We start from the raw sequence: 19,856 nt of genomic DNA on the forward strand, positions 1-19,856 counted from the left end.
TTCATTTTGTATGACCTTCCTCTGACTACATTCAATGTAGGCTACCACATTCAACACGAGGCCTATTTATTCCACACTCGGTGATGAAAACGATAGAATAGGCATATCCACAGTCTTCTCACTTCTTGTATGATTTCGATCACACTGATACAGTTTATAGGTTTATATTACAACAATTGGTGCTGGCAGAATTGTATGGTATGTATGCCTAGGTGGATTTGTATTGCAGCCCGCCATTTTGATTGGGAGGGTATAATTAACTTGATATTCGTTCCTCTATTCAGAATTCACAGCGAATCAATCTGTGCTTCAATCATAGTGCAAATACAATGACGTGAATAATGCCTCATCATTCGAAAATTCGACTTGACTTAACTAGAGTAACCTTCAAATATCCAGTGACTCGACTTGACTCGAGCCAAAACGACTTATGACTCGAAAATAGTGACTTGATATATAGGTAATTTATAGGTTAGGATAATGTAGCTGCTATTTAAATAAAATGTGACGCTTGTGAGACTTGAAGGAATTTTGGAAGAATTATCAAATTTAATAAACTAATAATATTTTTGTTGATACAGAATGCAGTTCTTGTGATTTGAGCGTCATGAATGAATGCGGCAATGGTAGCAGCTGTGTTAACATGGAAGGAAGATATTTTTGTCAGTGTTTACCCCAACACTCACCAAAAACATTTAGTCTTCATGGAAATTATCCGACATCTTGCGAAAGGCAAAGTGACGATCAACAAGTAACGATATATTTTTAATCAGCTGCGTGACTGTTTGAATTTAATAATAATTATTATATGACAGCAGTTTCTGAAGAATACAGATGACATATTTCCCAACTATGTGACTTGCAGCAAAGCCAAATATGATATCGTGTTCTTATTGGATCATAGCCATAGCTTGAGTGAAGAATCTTTTGATTCGATCAAACGAACAATCATTGAATTTGTGAAGAGATTTGATATCGGCCCTTACGATACGCAAGTAAGATTTCTGGATTTTGAATATTTATCAGAATACCTAAAACTGATGTGTGTTTGTACACAATTTTCTAGGTTGGATTGGCCTTATATTCCCATGATTCCAAAGTTGCATTTCATCTCAACGAATACAAATCGAAACAGCAGTTGATCAATGCCATTAATGGCCTGGTTTCAAATGGATTCGGTACCAATGCAGGAATAGGTATTGTATTATAATTATCTATTTTCATTACTGCACTTTTATAATTATTGTAGTTGTAAAATGGGTAAGTTACACTGAGTTGCCCGCAAGTAATTAGAAACATTGAAGCATTCGTATGAATTCACCCAACACTTTTATTATTTTCACTAGCCTTACAAAAAATGCTTGACGATATGCTGATAGAATCTCGTGGTAGACGCTCAACAAATGAACTACATATTGTTATGGTGACGGACGGAAAAAGCTCGGATGATGTTTCTGAAGAATCCAGAAACCTGCATTTGGTAAGTTCTGCAACGGAAAAACATTAAGATTGTGATAAAAACATTACAATATCTTTTGAGAATTGCGTGCTTTCTTTTCAGTTGATATCGGCGATTCAACATCAGTACTGCAGTAACGTCACTATCAATGTATTATACACTATGCATGATTTACAATACCTTGTTGTCAATCTAAAGATCCTATATTGACATATTTGTTTTAATTACAGACTTCTTTGTGTACTGCACTTGTACCGTAATTGCAATTTTAATGATTGTCCTTGTATTTGATGTTGTATGTGAATACAAGTTCAAGGCATTTTTGATATGTTGTTTCAAGTTGCGTGTAATTAGCCTACATTGAGCCATTAATTTCGATCACCAAATTGTATTACTACCCTTCCAGTACATAGGGTCAGCATCGTGTTTGCATAATAACTGCACTTGGATAATGGATATCTGTTAAAGCCAAGATTTATTTATTTAGGTTACTTGAAAGTATCTAATTCGTATTAAATACTGTTTTGTGCAGGTCTTTTATATTCCGCAGTCAGTTTGTTTATTTTATGTTATAATCTACCGTATGCTTTTCGAAGGTGTAAATCAGACTTGCGAATTCAGTATGAATTGTTTTTCTTCTGATCTCTGCTCTGGCTCTTGTGTAATAGACTCACGATGTCATTTTGCTGAATGTAATGTGATTGATATTTTTATCTATCTTAGGTTACTCCGCACGTGAATGTAATCGGCATAGGCGATCGCGTTCAGGTCAATGAATTGAATACTATTGCCGGGAATCATGGAAGAGTTATTTTATACCCGGACACCACAACGCTTTCCCAAAACATGGTACCAGCCCTGGGCGATTCAATCTGTCCGTGTAAGTTATAATATACTACATACTGTGGTAGAGAAAGTTTTTTATTCTTGTGAAATTATGGATAAGCTTTTTAAAGAAAAATATGCTTGCTTTTATACATCTTTACCCATACAATATTCAATGGAATATTTTATTCATATTTAAATAAATCCGAATATTTTCGGCTGGCACTCGTCATGGGTAATCGTCAGCAACTAGTAGATAATGGAAAAAAACGTCATATCTCAACAATCGTTTCCCAAAATATGACGTCACCAGCATGAAATTTCGAATACGAGAACGTTCAATGTACTATTTTTATATGGTACAGGAACTCTTTTTGTCGACACAGCCTTGGTTGGTGTATTTTCTTAAAAGTCGACTCCAAGGCACACCAGCCAAGACTGTGTCAACAAAAAGAGGTCGTGTACCATCTAAAAATAGTACATTGAACGATCTCGTATTCGACATTTCATGCTGGTGACTTCATATTTTGTGATACGATTGTTGAGACACGATGCTCTTTTGAATTCTTTACTAGTTGCTGATGATTACCCCTGACGAGTGTCAGCCGAAAATATTCGGGCTCATTTCAATATGAATATACTATTCAATTGTATATTGAAGTTCTGCACCTCAAAGAAGCTGTCCAAACAATATTGTAATTGTGATTGTAATTTTACGATAGTGCCCTTAGATGTAAATATATCATATTAGCCCACACATTATGTTCCACATACATGTAGAGATGCCAGGTAATAAGCTTATTTGTCTTTATATTATCATTGTCAGCATATGGATGCGATTATACTATGGACTATGTCGACTTGATTTTCGTTTTGGACTCAACATCATCAACAAACAAAGAAACGTTTGAAAAAATGAGGGATTTCACAGCAAGTTTCATATCAAAAGTTGAAACTGGAAGAAGGAATACATCAGTGAGATGCACAATTTTTTTAAAGTGAGTTATCGATGCTGAAAAAGTTCTTTGTCATTTTTTCCAAGGTGGGAGTTGCCATTGCGTCAAATGAAGTGGAATCAGCCTTTTCATTGAATCAGTACCCTAAAAAAGAAGACATTCTGTCGGAAGTCCAAGCGATCTCACACAGAGAATCAAATGCTGGTTTCGACACAGGAAAAGGTAATTCCCACATATCATTAGGAGTTTTAGATATAGTCTTCCACTATGATCTGATTTTTTCTGTTGCGTGTGGTATATAATAAATGCATATGGAATATTTCTGTAAACCTAATATTCAATTAAATAGTATATTCATATTGAAATGAACCCGAATATTTTCGGCTGACACTCGTCAGGGGTAATCGTCAGCAACTAGTAGAGAATTGGAAAGAACATTGTATATCAACAATCGTATCACAAAATATGACGTCACCAGCATGAAATTTCGAATGAGAGAGCGTTCAATGTACTATTTTTAGGTGGTACACGAACTCCTTTTGTTGACAGAGTTTTGGTTGGTGTATTTTGATAAAAGTTAATTCCAAGGCACACAAATGGAATTGTGAACGGCCTCGCCCTACGATTCGAAATCGGCCGTCTCGATTATTATTCGCACAAATTGGATTATCCAACAGATGTTTGCCCGGCGAGGCCGTTCACAATTCCATTTGTGTGCCTTGGAATTAACTTTTATCAAAATACACCAACCAAAACTCTGTCAACAAAAGGAGTTCGTGTACCACCTAAAAATAGTACATTGAACGCTCTCTCATTCGAAATTTCATGCTGGTGACGTCATATTTTGTGATACGATTGTTGATATACAATGTTCTTTCCAATTCTCTACTAGTTGCTGACGATTACCCCTGACGAGTGTCAGCCGAAAATATTCGGGTTCATTTCAATATGAATATACTATTTAATTGTATATTGAAGTTCTGTACCTCCAAGAAGCTCTTCAAACCTAATATTATATAATTCATGTGTTTCAGTAGAATATTCATGCACAAGTGACAGGTTATCAATGTCACAAACTGTTTATATGTGAATGCGGGGAATGCTGTGTTCGCTTATCGATTTACAACTCATTTTTCAGTTCTGCAATACATCAATGATAAAATGGTATCCACCAAGGCAGGTAGGCGTTCTGGAGCTGGGTTGGCTATCGTATTCTTGATCTCAAAAGACACTGGTGTCGAATATGACTCTGTTATGGAGTCATTCCGGAGACATGAAGCTTCTATTATCATTTTGTCTCTCAGTGTAAGTTGATTTATGTATGAATCAATGCCCTCTTTACCCCCTCATTTTCTCACAGCAACCTGCGAGCAATTCCGCGTTGAAAGCTATTGTTTCACCATATGGCGCATTGTTCGATATCAACACGAAAGATTTGAAATCGCAAGATTTGGAAGGAAGAGTAATGGAAGAAGTGCGAAAATCTGCATCATGTGCCGGTAGACATGTTGACTATTTTATCAGAGGTATTTCTGTCTACCTGATCTATTTTATCATATTTACAGGCATATTTCCACCAACTGATGTTAAAGTTAACGTCCTGAATGAAACCTCAGCATTGATATCATGGAAGAAACGGTCAAAAGTTGAAAATTTTGAGCTTTATGTAAGTATTTCATCATTTTTGCGTCACATATCATGATTATATAATATTGAATAGTGTTTAAATCTACCATTTACATAATGCTTCAAATTCTAAAATATTGTTGTTGAAATTGTGAGGACAGCTTTGTACAGCTATAAATTTCTTCTTGTTGCAACCCAGAGGAATGATTCAGCTGCTAAAAGGACATGAGTAGTTAGTTTTTACCCACCTACAGAAAAAAATTAATAATTAATATGTCACATCATTCCTACTATTTGTGGTGCGCTCAAAGTCCAAAATCCTTGTTTCGAATTTTCTTTTGAAATAAACAATATTCCGTCACATAAGATTCATTTATTTGTATATATACAGTGACCTAGGCCAGAGATTACAGATTTTCTTAGATAGTGGAGTGGGGCTAATTGTAAAGTTTAAATATACAGGCCCTCTGACGCGTTGTTGGGCAATATGCTGAAACTTGAATTATTTCGAAACACATTCAGGGGCCTAGCCAGAATAAAAAAAATTCTGTGAACCGAAATATTGTCACAGATCTGTTGTGCTGCAAATAACTGAGAGATGATTGCATAATGTCCAAGTCTGATTTTGAATACAAGTATTATGTTTGAATTACAATAGTAATTTGCATGTCTTAGTACTTGCGATTTGCTGTGTCTTTTACAAAATGATGTTATGACGATGTGTGCAGCAAAACTAACAATATCACTTGTAAGAAGCAGATCAAAAAGTGTTCCACGGTCCGGAGCAAAAGAATTAGTAGTTCATCGACCTCTACAGTAGATCTTACAGCATTACATCTCATCCAAAATTTGTTAAAGTATTGGCTGGGTATAAATAAGTTAGACTGCATCTAGTAAGGTGCAATGATAATTTGAAAATATATTCAATAAATTTCGCATGGTTGAAACTACTTGATTGTGATGTCTTAGCGTCTATACTGCCCAAATCGACCTTCCTTGTTTCCTAGCTATATGAAGACGGCATAAAACATGTGGAGGAATACAGTGAAGTGTACCGAGTGGATGGAGCTTCGTTTTTAGTGCTATCCAGTCTACTTCCGGGCAAGAAATACGCCGTTGCTGTTCAGCTGGAATTGGGTATTGGAAAATTCTCTAACATGGTCGAGTTTGCAACAGGTATATATACTAAAATTTATTAGTATTATGGTTGAGTGTGATTAGGCTTCAATATACTCTGTGTTAGTTACATGCATATTCTAATCATGAATATCATCAATCATATTACAATTCCACATCTTTCTATATAAACTATTTTTCTTGGTACACGGCTAAATTATTTCATTCCTTACAGCAAGTTTACATATTCATCCGCGGCTCAAATTTTTTGGCTGTGCGATATCTTTTTATTAACTATATCAATATGTTCAATTTTTCTCGAATCGACTTGCCCTAGTTTTAATAAAAGTAATTCGGAAGGGTGTCAAAACCTATGCGTTTGAAAATGATGCAAAATTACATCGTAAATCTGCATAAAGTAGTGTCTTTTGGGGTAGATCATATTTATCTTGAAAATTTAGTTTCACAGGATTTCTTGATTTTAATATGCTGGATGCATGAATATATTGAGATAAAATAGGCAGAATATTCAGAAATGAGTCCAACTGTATTTGAAATTATGAGAGAACGGCATCCTAATATCGCATCAGGCCGTAGGGATGTTTTAGTCTAGAGGTCGTGCGCAACATGTCGGAGCAGGACTGTTCGGAAACGGCATATTTTGCTAGAAATTTAGCAATGTCTTGCGTGCTAAATGATAGCTCTGATGCAGTAGCACCCCAATTTATACCCTTTACGACCAATACTTGAAGAACCACTGGCATAACCGTTTCCGTTTCCAGCTTCTCATAAACGGTTGGTGGAATTCCTTGCTTGGAAAGCCAGTTGGTAATATTTTGGCACTCTGCATACGAATGGATGCCGACTGCTGAACTTTCTTTTACAATACCCAACAGAATAATATGGTCTCATATCACAGTAAATCAAGTGACACAAAACTTTCAAATATTGAGTATATGTAGTTAAACAAAAACATAAACAAAGCAGTAATCTTATTTAATTATGTTTTTACATGGAGTAAATAGGGAAAAAAAAGATAGTTGGGATTGTATGCATTTAATTGATGGTCTTAATCTACAAAGTGAATCCTTTACAATTTAACATTGTTGGGCCTGTTTCATAGCACCTCTTCAAGTTGGAGGTGAGATTGATGTTGAACGACGCCCGAAACGATTGCGGGTATTCTTCGATAAAGCCAAAGGAGAGAGTAGCAACTACATGATAACTCTTGTGAACGCTTCCAACTTCAAGGTTTTGAGTTCACGAAGTATTCATCCTTCGTCCGCACTCGTAGAAGCAATATTTGAAGAAGCCGCTCCTGGGAAGTAAGTAGGCAAAAGATTCACAGCTATCTTAAAGTGTCTTCATATAAAAGTGATGATGATGATGATGATGTAATGATGTCAACCAATTTATTTTATAATTATGTCTATATGAAAATTTATGAAATAAGTTTTATTAATGCCCGATTCCGTGGTAGAAATATTGAGACATGAGTGGAATCTCATTCTTTTTGCAGTTACAAAATTTATATCACAACTATAAGCGGAGAAATGGCATCTGCACCAAAACAATTCAATTTTGTGATCGAAAAACTGGAATATCCAAGAGACATCAAACTCGTTTCACAATCAAATTCTACGATTGAGTTGCAATGGACAGAAGTTGAAAATGCACAGGCAAGTGTAACATTATATCCTCTATCTATTCACTCTATGTTTTATGAGTTTAGGCACTGTAATGGTACTTGCAGCATAAACTAAACCTCGTATTCATGGTGTTTTCATGGTACTGCAATATTTACAATATCAATTTCGAATTTGTAGTGTTGTCTCAATTTAAAATACTATGAACAAATTGCAACTGTCACAGAAGAAAAATTTGTGAACAGCTGTTCAAAGGATGCAATTGCCAACTATTTTTGAGGAGAAACCGAAGAAATTGCGTGTGATGAAAAGTTACCGTGTAGAAATTATCTCACAGCAGCCAATTTTGGAATGAATCAATTTACAGGGGTATCTGATTTCATCTCGTGAAATGGGCAATGCCGCAACGACGGAATTGTTTGAGACCGAATCTAGGCATCAATTCGATCGACTTCATGCTGGAAGGAATTACATATTCAAAATCGCATCGTACCAACGGGAAAAGAAATTACTTAGTGATTTTTCTATGGAAATGATCTTCAGCACAGGTGAATTTAGTTATTTTAGTTGGAGGTGAATTGCGTGATGCTGGAAATTTAAAAAGTTCAAAATTCGCTAGATCCATTTTTGAGCAGATTCCTTATGGTAACGTTTTGTACACAATAGATTCCTTGGGTACGTTCTACCACTTACGTGTTTACTGGAAATCGTATTTCATATTCCGATATTCGCCAACATATAAACATTCCCTTACAGCTCCGCTGATGATATCTAACCTCACACCATTAGTCTCAACCAGTTCAATCGGTTTTGCATTCCATGATGTTGGGAATGCCGAACTTTATGAGGTATCATTGGCGTTGATGAAAAACGGGAAAGGAAAATTGATTGAAAAAGTCACGGTAAGTGGAATAACTTGTTTGGTATCTTTGGTCAGCAAATGGCCTTGTTGTCAATTCGTTTCAAATCAATTGACATCACCATCCAACAATTTAATATCTATTAGCCTTTGAGATTTAATTTGTCTTAACATCGATGCCGTGATTTATGAATCATTCTGGAAGATGAACCATGAACTTATACTATGAACACCTTGAAATTGGTTGGTGTAACAAAACAAGTGTTGGAATGCAAGGAAAATAGCTTCTGTGTTAATATTCAGATTCCAGCCGGTGGGCATCTGATCTCTGGAAGCTTCCAGATAGAGCCCGCAGAGGGTGCAATGTACAAGATTATGGTGACGACCCTTGCGAATGAGATAAAAAGTTTGACTTACAATCACTCTTTTGAAATAGAATCACGTAAGAGGAGTCGCAGGCTAAACATGGACAGTGGATACATATCATCTTTCTGTTATTTTTTCACAGAATTTGATGAAAGAGAGATAAAGAAACAATCTGGTAAGTTGTGCTTTTAGTAGTCTCACCTAAACTTCATAGGCTGCATGCTGATTTACAAAGCGCCTGTTTTGAAAAAAAGTGCTTTGTTACCTGATGCATTGCATCATCACACCTCTAGTATACCATGTAAAGGATAGGTTCTATTTCACACTGATTAGCCCTCTAAGCTTCAATATTGCTTCCAAATCGACTTCTATTTGTTCTTATGAGAATTGTACTGTGAATATTGCAGCATATTCCGATACTGTTTTAGTTTCGTGTTGACAAATGGTTCCTACAAGCTTACCACGACCGAGTAACAATCAAAACTTAAGTTCGGTTCTCTGGTCACAGATGTTAAAAATGTTGAAAAACGCCTCATGTATCTCTCCAGGTGCAAGACCATTGGAAGCGACAATAATACACACCGACACACGAATCAGAGTAGATATGATACCCAGAGACAATGATTTCCGTCGTTTCGTTATTACAATACAACGATTTGGAAGCGACAGGTACATAAAATCCACTCCTGCATTTCTTATTCTGGAATAGTACGTTGATATAATTTTACCATTTATATAATTCTATTAAAGAGTTCAGAGACGAGTGGTTCAAATGAGAGGAGCAAATATCGACGTGCCTGCCGTATTCATCAATTTGGATCCTGCCTATTCATACAATCTGAACATCAGAAGTGCAGAGCCAAATTCTGAAACTGAACCTATCTCGACTGTTATCACATTAGGTATGATTGCCATGCGAGCTGTGTTGATATTTGAAGTTATGTTGGAGAGAGTGATAACAATATTTCTTTTAAATTGACTCAACGAATCGAAATCTGTTTGATCACAGTTAAGTTGACATTTCGATCCGATACCACTTTATTGTGAATAATTTACGATGTACGGTGTTTTACACTTGTTAACTTAGTAAGAATACATCAAAACAATCTCTGCTCAACAATATTTGTTTTGGGATGCAGACCCTCCATTGCCACCGAATAATGTCATAGCTGAGCAAGAAGACGTGACAAAGTCACTCCTTACAATCAAATGGGATGCAGTAACCGGGGCGGAAGGGTAAGCAATATTTGTCTTTTTTCGGGACAGCAACATATTTCAATTCATTTTTTAGATATGTGATCACAACCATCATGCCAGATGGGGAAGAAAAAGAGATAGAGTTGACACAGAAGACTACCGTAACTGTGGATTTCCTTAAACCTAACCCGTTGGGGATAGTGTTTATTTATTCGATCAGTAATAACACGCGGGGTGGAGAAAATACATTTGTACGCATCCAGGCCACTGCTGGTTAGTTCTTTCTTGGATATTCTGAAAATATATTGCAGAAACTAATCCAGAGATGTAGAAATTAGTAAATTACTAAGTCGTTGTCGAATCATTTTTAAACTTCTCCAATTTTAGATGATTGACTAAATTATCAATTTTCTGACAATTATGTGCGAGTAACAGAACTCGCACTAGCTTTTCATTTTCCTGGAGCAATGGCTCTTAACCTTTAATATCCTGTGCAACCCCAATTGTTTGCTGAGTAACAAAAAGAAAAATAGATCACATTACACATTTAACTACAAATATAATACATTGCTATAGATTACTGGTGGAATGAACTGTGCAGCAACAGAGAACAAAACCAATAAAATATTATTTTCGCGAAAAACAAACGAAAATAGTATAATGTATATGTATTGTAAATTGTGACCTCTGTTATTCCCTGTCAGAGATCAGCTTGATGAGCAATGCTTCGCCTGAGCAAGAGCCTTTGCATTGTTCAGTCTAAACGCAACACCTTTGCAGCGTTGCTCTGAGACTGGCTTAGGGAACCTCCGCATTATTTCCATTATTATGTCTTTCAGATCCTGATACCCCAGTTACAACACCGGCTGTGCCGATAACTCTGCCGCCACCGGGCGAATTGACATTGGCGGCAACAGAAACAAATATTAAAGCAACTCTCACGCCAGATACCAGTGGAGTAGTTGAGAATTTTATAATACGGGTGGCTCTCGCAAGAACTCCAAGAAAACCTTTCATTACGAGGGAGGTTATGCCCAGACAAGAAACGGTGCTTTTCACACTTCTCCAAGATATTAACTGTGGCATTTTGCCTAAATTGTTGCTCTTTTTTGTTGTAGATTACATTGAATTCTCCTGATTTCCAACCCGGACAGTTGTATACCGTTACTCAATCGTCACGAATGGCAGGACGAAGACGAGAATTTAACACAATTCGAAAGAATATTCGTCTAGGTATGAGTAGTTTAAGGTTCAACATGTCGTTCTCTTGATGCTGAAAGAGCTGCGCTCTTCACTTAAATGTAAAAGTCGCACACAAGCACTGGGATGCATCAAATCAAATTATATCAAATCTAAGTGGCACTCTTTATGTTCTGTTTACATAAGACTGAATTATTGGTCATAAAAATTTCGAATAAAGCAGTGTTATTATAAAGTTCGATTGTGTAATATGAAAAAAAAACTCCTTTTGAAATTGTATTTATTGATGATATTTTCCATTCTCAGATCTTCCTTTACATCCCCCGATTACGGCTGAAGATATACAAGAGAGGGTTGTACGATTCAAGCTTACCCCAACAATTGCGGAAAGTTTATATGATCTCCGGGTAATTGAGTTAGGTTATTTAATACTGGCAGTGAAATTTCCATAACGAGAAATGTATCTGTAAGATATCGGTTCTTGATAGTTAGTCTCCACCTATTTTGATATGCGATTGCTGAACTAAAATTGTTTCTTTTACTTCAAATATACTCCATTGAAACCAAGTGAATAAGATCATATCCTCATTCAATGTGAAATCATCAAAATTTACTTGCCTGCATTGTTTTGTCAAACCTTTCTCACTCTCATTTCTTTTCGTAATTATTGCCAATATCTCAGATCAAATCATGAAGCATAGTAATTCGACTCCACAGACATTCTGACACCAGGCTTTGAGATTTATCGAGACTCGATGACAAACGAGTCTGTGAAGACTCGCCCATTGGTATCTCGTAATTGTCATTTACTTTATATAGTATTTTTTGAATTGTTTTGACAAAATTAACATCCTTTTACGTTGTGTTTCCAAATATTAAAAGGTCAAGAAAGTGGGTGCCAGAGTATATGCCCGGCAGTTCAAGAATGAAGAATCAACATCAATAATAGCACGTGGATTTCGGCCTGGTAGTATGTATGAAGCTGACGCAAGAAGTGTTCTTCGTGGCGTTCCAAGCAGTTGGTCACCTCCATATCAATTTCGAATGAGTGAGGAAATGAATAAAATATCTTTGCATGGAGGGATACTATTGCGTTTTCTGTTACAGGACCGATGAGAATTGAGCAGTTGCAGTCTACTGAAATTACTGGCAACACAATGCGATTTTTGATTACACCCGGAAGAGGAGACTATGATGATTTCAAGGTAAAAATTTATGACTGTTGAAAGTACAATAATCAATCTAAATTGGAGATCACTGTGTTTTAACCTCGCAGGTCACACTGACCAGCGCAACTGATCCGTCTAATAACGGGAAAACGTTCGATGTTGGGGCGAATAGAAGACTGCTTGTGCAAAATCTTTTGCCCGGGAATCGATACACATTCACAGTAGTCACCAGAAGCGGGGATCAATTTAGCAGGAAATTTACTCGAACATTTCAAACACGTGAGCTATATCCAAAGTTTTTCATAGCAAGAGCTCATAGCCTATTTCCTATTGCAGCTGAAGCTACTCCTATTCCTACAACTCCACCAGCTGGCCCTCGATTCATGTAAGAATAATCTCCAAATTTCATTTTGTATTCCTTTTTCAATGAATAATATTGGTGCATGTCATTATAAAGTGCCCAGTTTTGTAATTGTCAACCATGTCATTTCTGTTGCTTGCAGGCCAAAATGTCACGTGTTTAAGAGAAAACTGGACTTGACCTTCATCCTATCCACAACACAAGGAGTTTCTAATCAGGATTTTAATTACATGAGAAGGCTGATAATACGGACCGTGGAGGAAATTACCATTGGAGCTCAGGACACTCTGGTTTCTGTTATTGAATTTAATTTTGAACCACATACACACATTTCTTTTAGAGATCACACAAACAAAGTTGATTTGTTGGCGTCATTGAGGACATTTGCTAGGAGAGGCACGGCCGTTCAGAACAACTTAGCCAGAGGTTGCTATTTAATGTGCTACTTTTCAATGTGCTGAATTCTTGCACAATTTGCATTTAAATATATATTATAGTGAGTTGTGTTAGTTAATGAATTTATACGATTTGTTTACATTTACGTCATATCGGGCTGCAATAAATTGCAACGACGATTTTGTGTATTATAAAAAACGTGATACCATCAAACTTATACACAATAAATTGGCGATAACCATAAGAATCTACACTGCAATTCATGGACGTAAAATTGCTCTTTCTATTTGTCTGCCTATCACAAATGTTGAAGTTTCCAAAATGAAATTCAGAATTAATTCATGTGATTTGAGTCGAATAGAGCTACCGGTTCTCAAATCTTTCCATTCCCTTATGAGATAGGAGCTAAACATGTCTGCAAAATATATTTTCTTCGCCGTAAAAAACTTTCTTAAAGCTATCGGACTGAAGAAAGTATGCTTCTCAGTCTGTATCCTTGTGTGCGTTTACAATTGGTTTGTGTGTGTGGACACGCCTACACTCCGATATATCGCCACTACTTTATACTAATACGAGTTCAACACCAGGCATTGTAATGTATATTGCAGTGATAACAGCTGTTCTTCAGGAAATATTGTAAAAATGTTATTAAAGTTTTCAAAGAGTCAAAAAATTTTGTGCCGACCATCGTAATCTTCTGGCAAATTTTTTGTAGTTCGATTTTTTATACAACGTCCCTTGGTGAATGCTAGACTACATTATATAAATTATTAGTTGGATTGTGTCTCTGCCATATCAATTCGCCAAGCTCTTGCCGGCACTTTCCCTATCTCTGCTTTCTTGGTGCTTATCAATATTTTGATTATGTCAAATTTACATGCTTGATCGGTATGCCAAAAGCTTTTCTAGAATATATTCCTTCGCTATCGTATGCCAAAGCGGAAGTTCAATTGGTAGACTTCACCAAGTCTATTTTACATCTTACCGTCCATTAGTATTAATAGAGGAATGAAGAAATGTAGTGAAATGATGGATAAATACCTTTTTTCTTTCGTTTTCAGCGCTCACCATGTACAATACTCTCATCAACAGACAAGGACGATCAGATTCTGCAAAAATGGTGTACATGATTTTGAACAAACCGCCATCAGATCGACCGAGTATTGCTCTACGGTAAATTAGAGGGACAGTTTCAATGCTTTCATTTGTAGATGCAGCTAAAATCTCTCTCTATATATCTCACGCACAGAAGTGGTCAGTAACAAAGTACATCTACTTTTTGAAGTGCTTCAAGTAGATGTTGCCCGCTAGCACCGCTACGTGGTATAATTGGATGTTTTGCAAAGTAACTTTAACTATCAAGCAACAATATTCTTGTTCAGTGGTTTTCAAATTGCGGGGTGTGAAGCTGCGGTCAACTGGAAAGATATTGCGCTCCGCGCAATTTTCCTCCAATTCACAGTTATTGCTCTGTGTATAGTCCACATTTCATATTTTAAAATTCTCTCATCAACAATCATAACATTCCCTGCCATCAAACCAACCGTTGCTTGTATTTAGGTGGAATGTGGTGTCTAAAAAAGTTTGAGAATCACTGTTCTAGTCATTTATATTTCCGAACTGACAGGACGCTGAAGGGTGGGAACACCTTGTCAAGTATTGGAGTGGGAGATGAAGTTACCACTTCTTTATTGAAACAACTTGCAACAAACGATCAGCGAGCTGTTGAAGTCGATTCTTATTTATTGCTTGTCAGTGAACAATTCGTTCGCGACATTGTACAAGACATCGATTGCAGATATGACCGTAAGTCATTACATTTGTTTCAGGAATTTATCACACATTCATAGGTGTTTATTTATGTTTGGGATGAAATAAAGATTTCCTGCCTATTGTACAGCCCACTTTCAGTACCCGTAAAGCAACCCAGAGTTGGCATAACATGTTTTGCATCTATTCATTTCAGAAATTCCGCCAGAAAAACCGGAGAATTTGGAAATCACCAATGTAACATGGAACTCATTCTTTGTGAGATGGCAACCGAATGATAGATACGACGTAAAAACCGATTTGTGATAGCATATCGTCGAGTATAGGCTCCTAATTCTTTTGTTCAGGGATACGGTATACAAGTACGGCATTTGGGTTTGCCTTCCAATCCAATACCTCCTGCAGACGCCCACACTGTGGATATCTTGGATAAACCAGAGAAATTAGTTCAAGGATTATTCCCCGGAACTCTTTACAGAGTGATTGCCTTTAACCGAAGAGGAATGGTCGATTCGGAGACGGTATCAAAAGAGGAAACAGTCTGTGAGTGGCAATGAACATGATTTCAAGCACTACTAAATGTAGTGCTGAGAATATCACTTACAAATATATTATGAAAATTGACGATGAAATTATCTTTTTTACACTCAGATCCTTTTGCTTTGGGTTTGATGCCTTTCGAAATTGGACCAACTTCAATCAAAATGAGATATCATTCGATTAGTGGCAATGTGGAGCAATATATGATTACTATTGCCCGGGCGGACAATCCAGATGTAATTCTCATGGAGCATTTGGTAAAAACTAGTTTTTAAAGGAGTACTCGAATAACTATGCCAGTATTGATGTGTGCAGGGCGATGGAACGGAAGACATTGCAAACTTTGCACAGCTTGAAAAGGACACACTGTATGTCATCACCGCCTCCGCAATAAGTGGGAAGAGAACAGGACAAGAGAGGAAAGTGTATGTTAGAACCATGGCAGGTAGGTTGCCCCCACAATCAAATGCAAAAGGGCATTGTACTGTGAATCACCATATCTTCTTCCAACAGACGATATTACTCTGAGAGAAATAGAGGAAATGTACTGGGAAATAGGATCTTTGGTCGAGAAAGGTAATATATAAATATTTCGATTGAAAACATGTTGAAATTGCTCCCGCTCAAATCTATATTGGTTAGCGACTATGTATGAATATGGGAAACCTGTAATGTCCAGCTCATTTTGACTACTTACACACATTATACAAATTGAATCGTCGCTTTACTTATTTGATGGACTGTACATCGTAAGGTTATTAAATCGTTTGCTGATACTTTGTAGATCAATGAGTTGCTGCATCATCCTAGAGTTGGCATGGATCAAGTATTAAATGTCCCCATGATTTTCCTCTGTATGGTTGCATGTTCTGGTTTTCAGGTGAATACGAATATAGAATTGTGATAACACCAGTGTCGGTTGGTTTGAATATGACAAAGAAACCGAACGACAGTGCAAGCTTTTATGAAATCCAGCTGATATCTTCCAATGGACAAGTCATGGCATCCACATTAATTTCACCGGTGAGTACTTCGGAGAAGATATAATTTTCCAGTGCGGTTTCTTGTTAGGTTAGATGGATTAAAGACGCTATTTCTAACTGCTTCAAAAATTACTTAAGATGAAGGAAATACTCAGATTGGCATTACCTCTCCGGTGATATTGCAATAATTCAATAGCTCTTCCATCAGAAGGATCCATTTCAAATTGATTGTTTTGCATGGCTCACACAATATTTTAAAGTAGTGGTCGGTAACCTGTTTTGACACGAAACCCACTGTTTTAAAGGATACTTATCATATTGCCACAATGATGTTAATGACGGATATTTACTAAAACTCCACATCATTTTGAAGGGGAATACTTTTAAATCTATCCCGAATCTACAACCGGGAAATTTATACACATTGCGAATCGAGCCTGTAACAACGAATCAGTCATCAACGCCTTCGGTTTTGGATTTCAGAACACGTAATTATCTATCTGTTTGAGAGTGGGATTTTTGTGATTAAAGCTCATATCTTTTCACAGTTCCTTTGCCCAGACCAGTCAATGCTTCAACACGCTTTAATCCTGATGGATCCTTTGTTGTGAGTTGGGACTCGGAATACGGAATAGTAAGTTCCCATGATTTTTAAACTAGAACATGCATTGTATTAATTGATTGTCATCATTTTGATAAATTCCTATTCTTACGTTTTTGTGTTATGAAATTTATCACATCTTTTCCAGTTCAGTTATTCAGTATGATGCTATGAGAAGTATTTCTTTGAAGCAATCAAAATTGATATATAAGTTTTGCAGTTTTCAAGAAAGAAATACACCTACTAATCATGTGCTTGAATTTGTGATACTTTCCAGACATTCACCTGTGAGGTTTATTTGGGAGAGGAAACCGGAACCGAAAACATTGTTCACAGCTCAACGAATATGAGAACTCCTCAATGTATTGTACCGTATCCTGGCTTAGGATTGTACAGAGTTGAAATGAGAAATCATAGAGGTAGTGCCACCTCTGCAGTAGCGAATACTCCTGTCCGAAGTAAGTTTCAAGGGCATGTGATTTCAACAAAAAAAAAAACGATTAGGAAAGAGTGACTGTATGCATAAATATGTTCCACCGATTCAATATTTTGTGTTCGAGTTTAAATTTGAATTTCCTATTAATCAATGAAACTCAATCTCTGATAAAATGATGTCTTATTCAGCATAATTATCTGGAAGACATATATTTGGTGTAATATCCAATATTTAGTTTGCTTATTGAAATAACTAGAATTAAAATGTCCATACTGCCATCTCTGACAAAAGTACATTTTTCATGTTCATTTATTCATAGAATATGTGTATCTGATGAACTAGCATTCTCTGTCTCGTATTTAACGTTTTAAACATCATTGCCTCGCTATGTGTTTGCAATCTTTGTTTTTGTGTTTAGCCCGGAAACCTGTCATCCCTCTTCCTCTGAAGGATATGAACTTCAATGAACTTCTAAATGGAGATATAAGGGTCAGGTTTGAGCCTAATTATGAAGATCTGACAACAGTATTCAACTTCAACTTCTTGTTGACGGAAGTGAACCAACCTGGTCGAGTGATAGAACGTAGACAGGTATGTAGCTAATAGTTCATTTTGGTGGATTGCGAATATGTGCCATGTATATTTGCTTCCATTTACAACAGTTGTGACATTATTGTGATCATTATAAATTTTTGTCGGGTTCATACTAAGACGCTTTTACAGGAAATACTGCCCAAATGTTCATAATTTAATTCAAGATATAGTAGTACGTAGTACTGGTCAAGTGGTCATCATTCATATAAAATATTACATGAAATGGAAAAAAATGCCTAAAAACGTCATTCAACTATCATGGGGTTTACATAGCAATGTACCAGAACAAAGCACTATGTAAATTGCTTAATTTACTATACTAAATACAGAAGAGGTTATATTAAAGGGGCACTGCGATCTAAAAATGATGTGGTCTCAAATTGAAGGTAAAAACGAACAAAAATTTTTGGCCGCAGCCATTTCCTTCAGAACGCCACCGTAATGGAGCAGCAATTTATTGCAATTTCTACAAGACGAGCTGCCGCGGCTGCTTAACCCGTTACATGGCACGATGTCTTCATCGTCGCACTTGTTCGACGCGATAAGGCAGTCACGCAGAGAATGAAACTTAGACACATTTCCTTCATAACATCGGCTGACAACTATCTAAAATTCGTTCTCTGCGTGACTGCCTATAATCGCGTCGAGCAAGTGCGACGGTGAAGTTATCGTGCCATGTAACGGGTTAAGCAGCCGCGGCAGCTGGTCTTGTAGAGATTTCAATAAATTGCAGCTCCATTACGGTGGCGTTCTGAAGGAAATGGCTGCGGCCAAAAATTTTTGTTCGTTTTTACCTTCAATTTGACACCACATCATTTTTAGAGCGCAGTGCCCCTTTAAAAACCTTTAATTGGTGTGAATTTGCTATGACAGGAAAATCATAGTATAAGCAACTGTCAAGGTTATGTTTTATCACAACCTGTCCCATGGAATTGTAATATTCAGGTGCCTGTTGTGAGTGGAATCGTCAATCAGACTTTCGTACTGGAGAGTTTAAAACCAGAGACTATTTACAATGTTGATGTTACTGGAAATACTACACTTGGAGTATCTGAAGTTCAAAGATATCGATTTCGCACTGGTATGTTACACAATTTAGATTTTCGTATGTATATTTTTTAATTCCAAGTAGCGAGCATGATGTCACTTTAATTTCCAATTCAAGGAATTTAAATCTCGCAGGACAGTTTAATGTAATCACCCATATAATCCATTTAAAAAACTTATCGCGGAACTAAACTTGAATTCTTTAAAAGTTTATGCAAAAACCCGAAGATTTTCAAGCTGACACTCATCAGGGTCAATCGCCAGCAAATGATGAAATTTTATAAACATTGCGCACAACATTGTAAACATACATACAGTGCCGTCAACCAATTATTATGTCATAGCAACAATTACAATATGAAAGGAAGGCAAACCGAGGGAACAATCTATTTATCATTGTTTGTGCAGATAGTTATTTTTAATTTCTTCACATCTACAAGAAAAATTGGGAATTTCTCGTGCGCTTCCAATGAGAAAATAATCTCTTCAATCAGAGATGTGCAACCTCCAGCCCACCAAGAAAAACTTTGCAGCCAGAAAATAAATGCAATTATAGGGATAGTGTAAGGCCTTCTAATGAGTTTCTAATTTAATTAATTCATCAAATTCCTTTGCACTAAGCTCAAGCGGGCTGAGAGGAGAGCCAGAGTACACAAAAAATCATTACCAATGTGTGCTGACTTCTCACTTGAATTTATTTTACAAAATC

The 19,856-nt window shown here is 36.6% G+C and overlaps 1 protein-coding gene across 5 annotated transcripts in view; it reads left to right on the forward strand.

The window, feature by feature from the left end:
• Positions 1–19,856, forward strand: part of LOC145445178 (uncharacterized) — a 72,929-nt gene that overhangs the window by 14,835 nt on the left and 38,238 nt on the right. For 4 of the 5 annotated variants that reach the window (XM_080323320.1, XM_080323322.1, XM_080323323.1 and 1 more), the window contains exons 15-56: positions 582–751; positions 816–995; positions 1,067–1,196; positions 1,347–1,480; positions 2,183–2,339; positions 3,111–3,259; positions 3,327–3,462; positions 4,379–4,545; positions 4,601–4,739; positions 4,806–4,906; positions 5,874–6,042; positions 7,106–7,307; positions 7,502–7,661; positions 7,996–8,176; positions 8,385–8,530; positions 8,791–8,929; positions 8,996–9,028; positions 9,402–9,522; positions 9,604–9,755; positions 9,993–10,089; positions 10,145–10,323; positions 10,890–11,098; positions 11,169–11,283; positions 11,557–11,657; positions 12,133–12,298; positions 12,358–12,455; positions 12,527–12,698; positions 12,756–12,804; positions 12,923–13,206; positions 14,238–14,349; positions 14,804–14,982; positions 15,143–15,234; positions 15,294–15,489; positions 15,598–15,743; positions 15,802–15,931; positions 16,000–16,062; positions 16,367–16,509; positions 16,843–16,957; positions 17,018–17,103; positions 17,348–17,528; positions 17,925–18,097; positions 19,046–19,181. In XM_080323320.1, the coding sequence (XP_080179446.1) occupies positions 582–751; positions 816–995; positions 1,067–1,196; positions 1,347–1,480; positions 2,183–2,339; positions 3,111–3,259; positions 3,327–3,462; positions 4,379–4,545; positions 4,601–4,739; positions 4,806–4,906; positions 5,874–6,042; positions 7,106–7,307; positions 7,502–7,661; positions 7,996–8,176; positions 8,385–8,530; positions 8,791–8,929; positions 8,996–9,028; positions 9,402–9,522; positions 9,604–9,755; positions 9,993–10,089; positions 10,145–10,323; positions 10,890–11,098; positions 11,169–11,283; positions 11,557–11,657; positions 12,133–12,298; positions 12,358–12,455; positions 12,527–12,698; positions 12,756–12,804; positions 12,923–13,206; positions 14,238–14,349; positions 14,804–14,982; positions 15,143–15,234; positions 15,294–15,489; positions 15,598–15,743; positions 15,802–15,931; positions 16,000–16,062; positions 16,367–16,509; positions 16,843–16,957; positions 17,018–17,103; positions 17,348–17,528; positions 17,925–18,097; positions 19,046–19,181 (5,988 nt within the window). The remainder of the gene's footprint in view (positions 1–581; positions 752–815; positions 996–1,066; positions 1,197–1,346; positions 1,481–2,182; positions 2,340–3,110; positions 3,260–3,326; positions 3,463–4,378; positions 4,546–4,600; positions 4,740–4,805; positions 4,907–5,873; positions 6,043–7,105; positions 7,308–7,501; positions 7,662–7,995; positions 8,177–8,384; positions 8,531–8,790; positions 8,930–8,995; positions 9,029–9,401; positions 9,523–9,603; positions 9,756–9,992; positions 10,090–10,144; positions 10,324–10,889; positions 11,099–11,168; positions 11,284–11,556; positions 11,658–12,132; positions 12,299–12,357; positions 12,456–12,526; positions 12,699–12,755; positions 12,805–12,922; positions 13,207–14,237; positions 14,350–14,803; positions 14,983–15,142; positions 15,235–15,293; positions 15,490–15,597; positions 15,744–15,801; positions 15,932–15,999; positions 16,063–16,366; positions 16,510–16,842; positions 16,958–17,017; positions 17,104–17,347; positions 17,529–17,924; positions 18,098–19,045; positions 19,182–19,856) is intronic. The other variant, XM_080323321.1, reaches the window with a different exon arrangement.

This window comes from Botryllus schlosseri, chromosome 8, assembly GCF_051294905.1.
Source record: "Botryllus schlosseri isolate E-star chromosome 8, Bs_hap1, whole genome shotgun sequence".
Taxonomy (NCBI): Eukaryota; Metazoa; Chordata; class Ascidiacea; order Stolidobranchia; family Styelidae; genus Botryllus; species Botryllus schlosseri.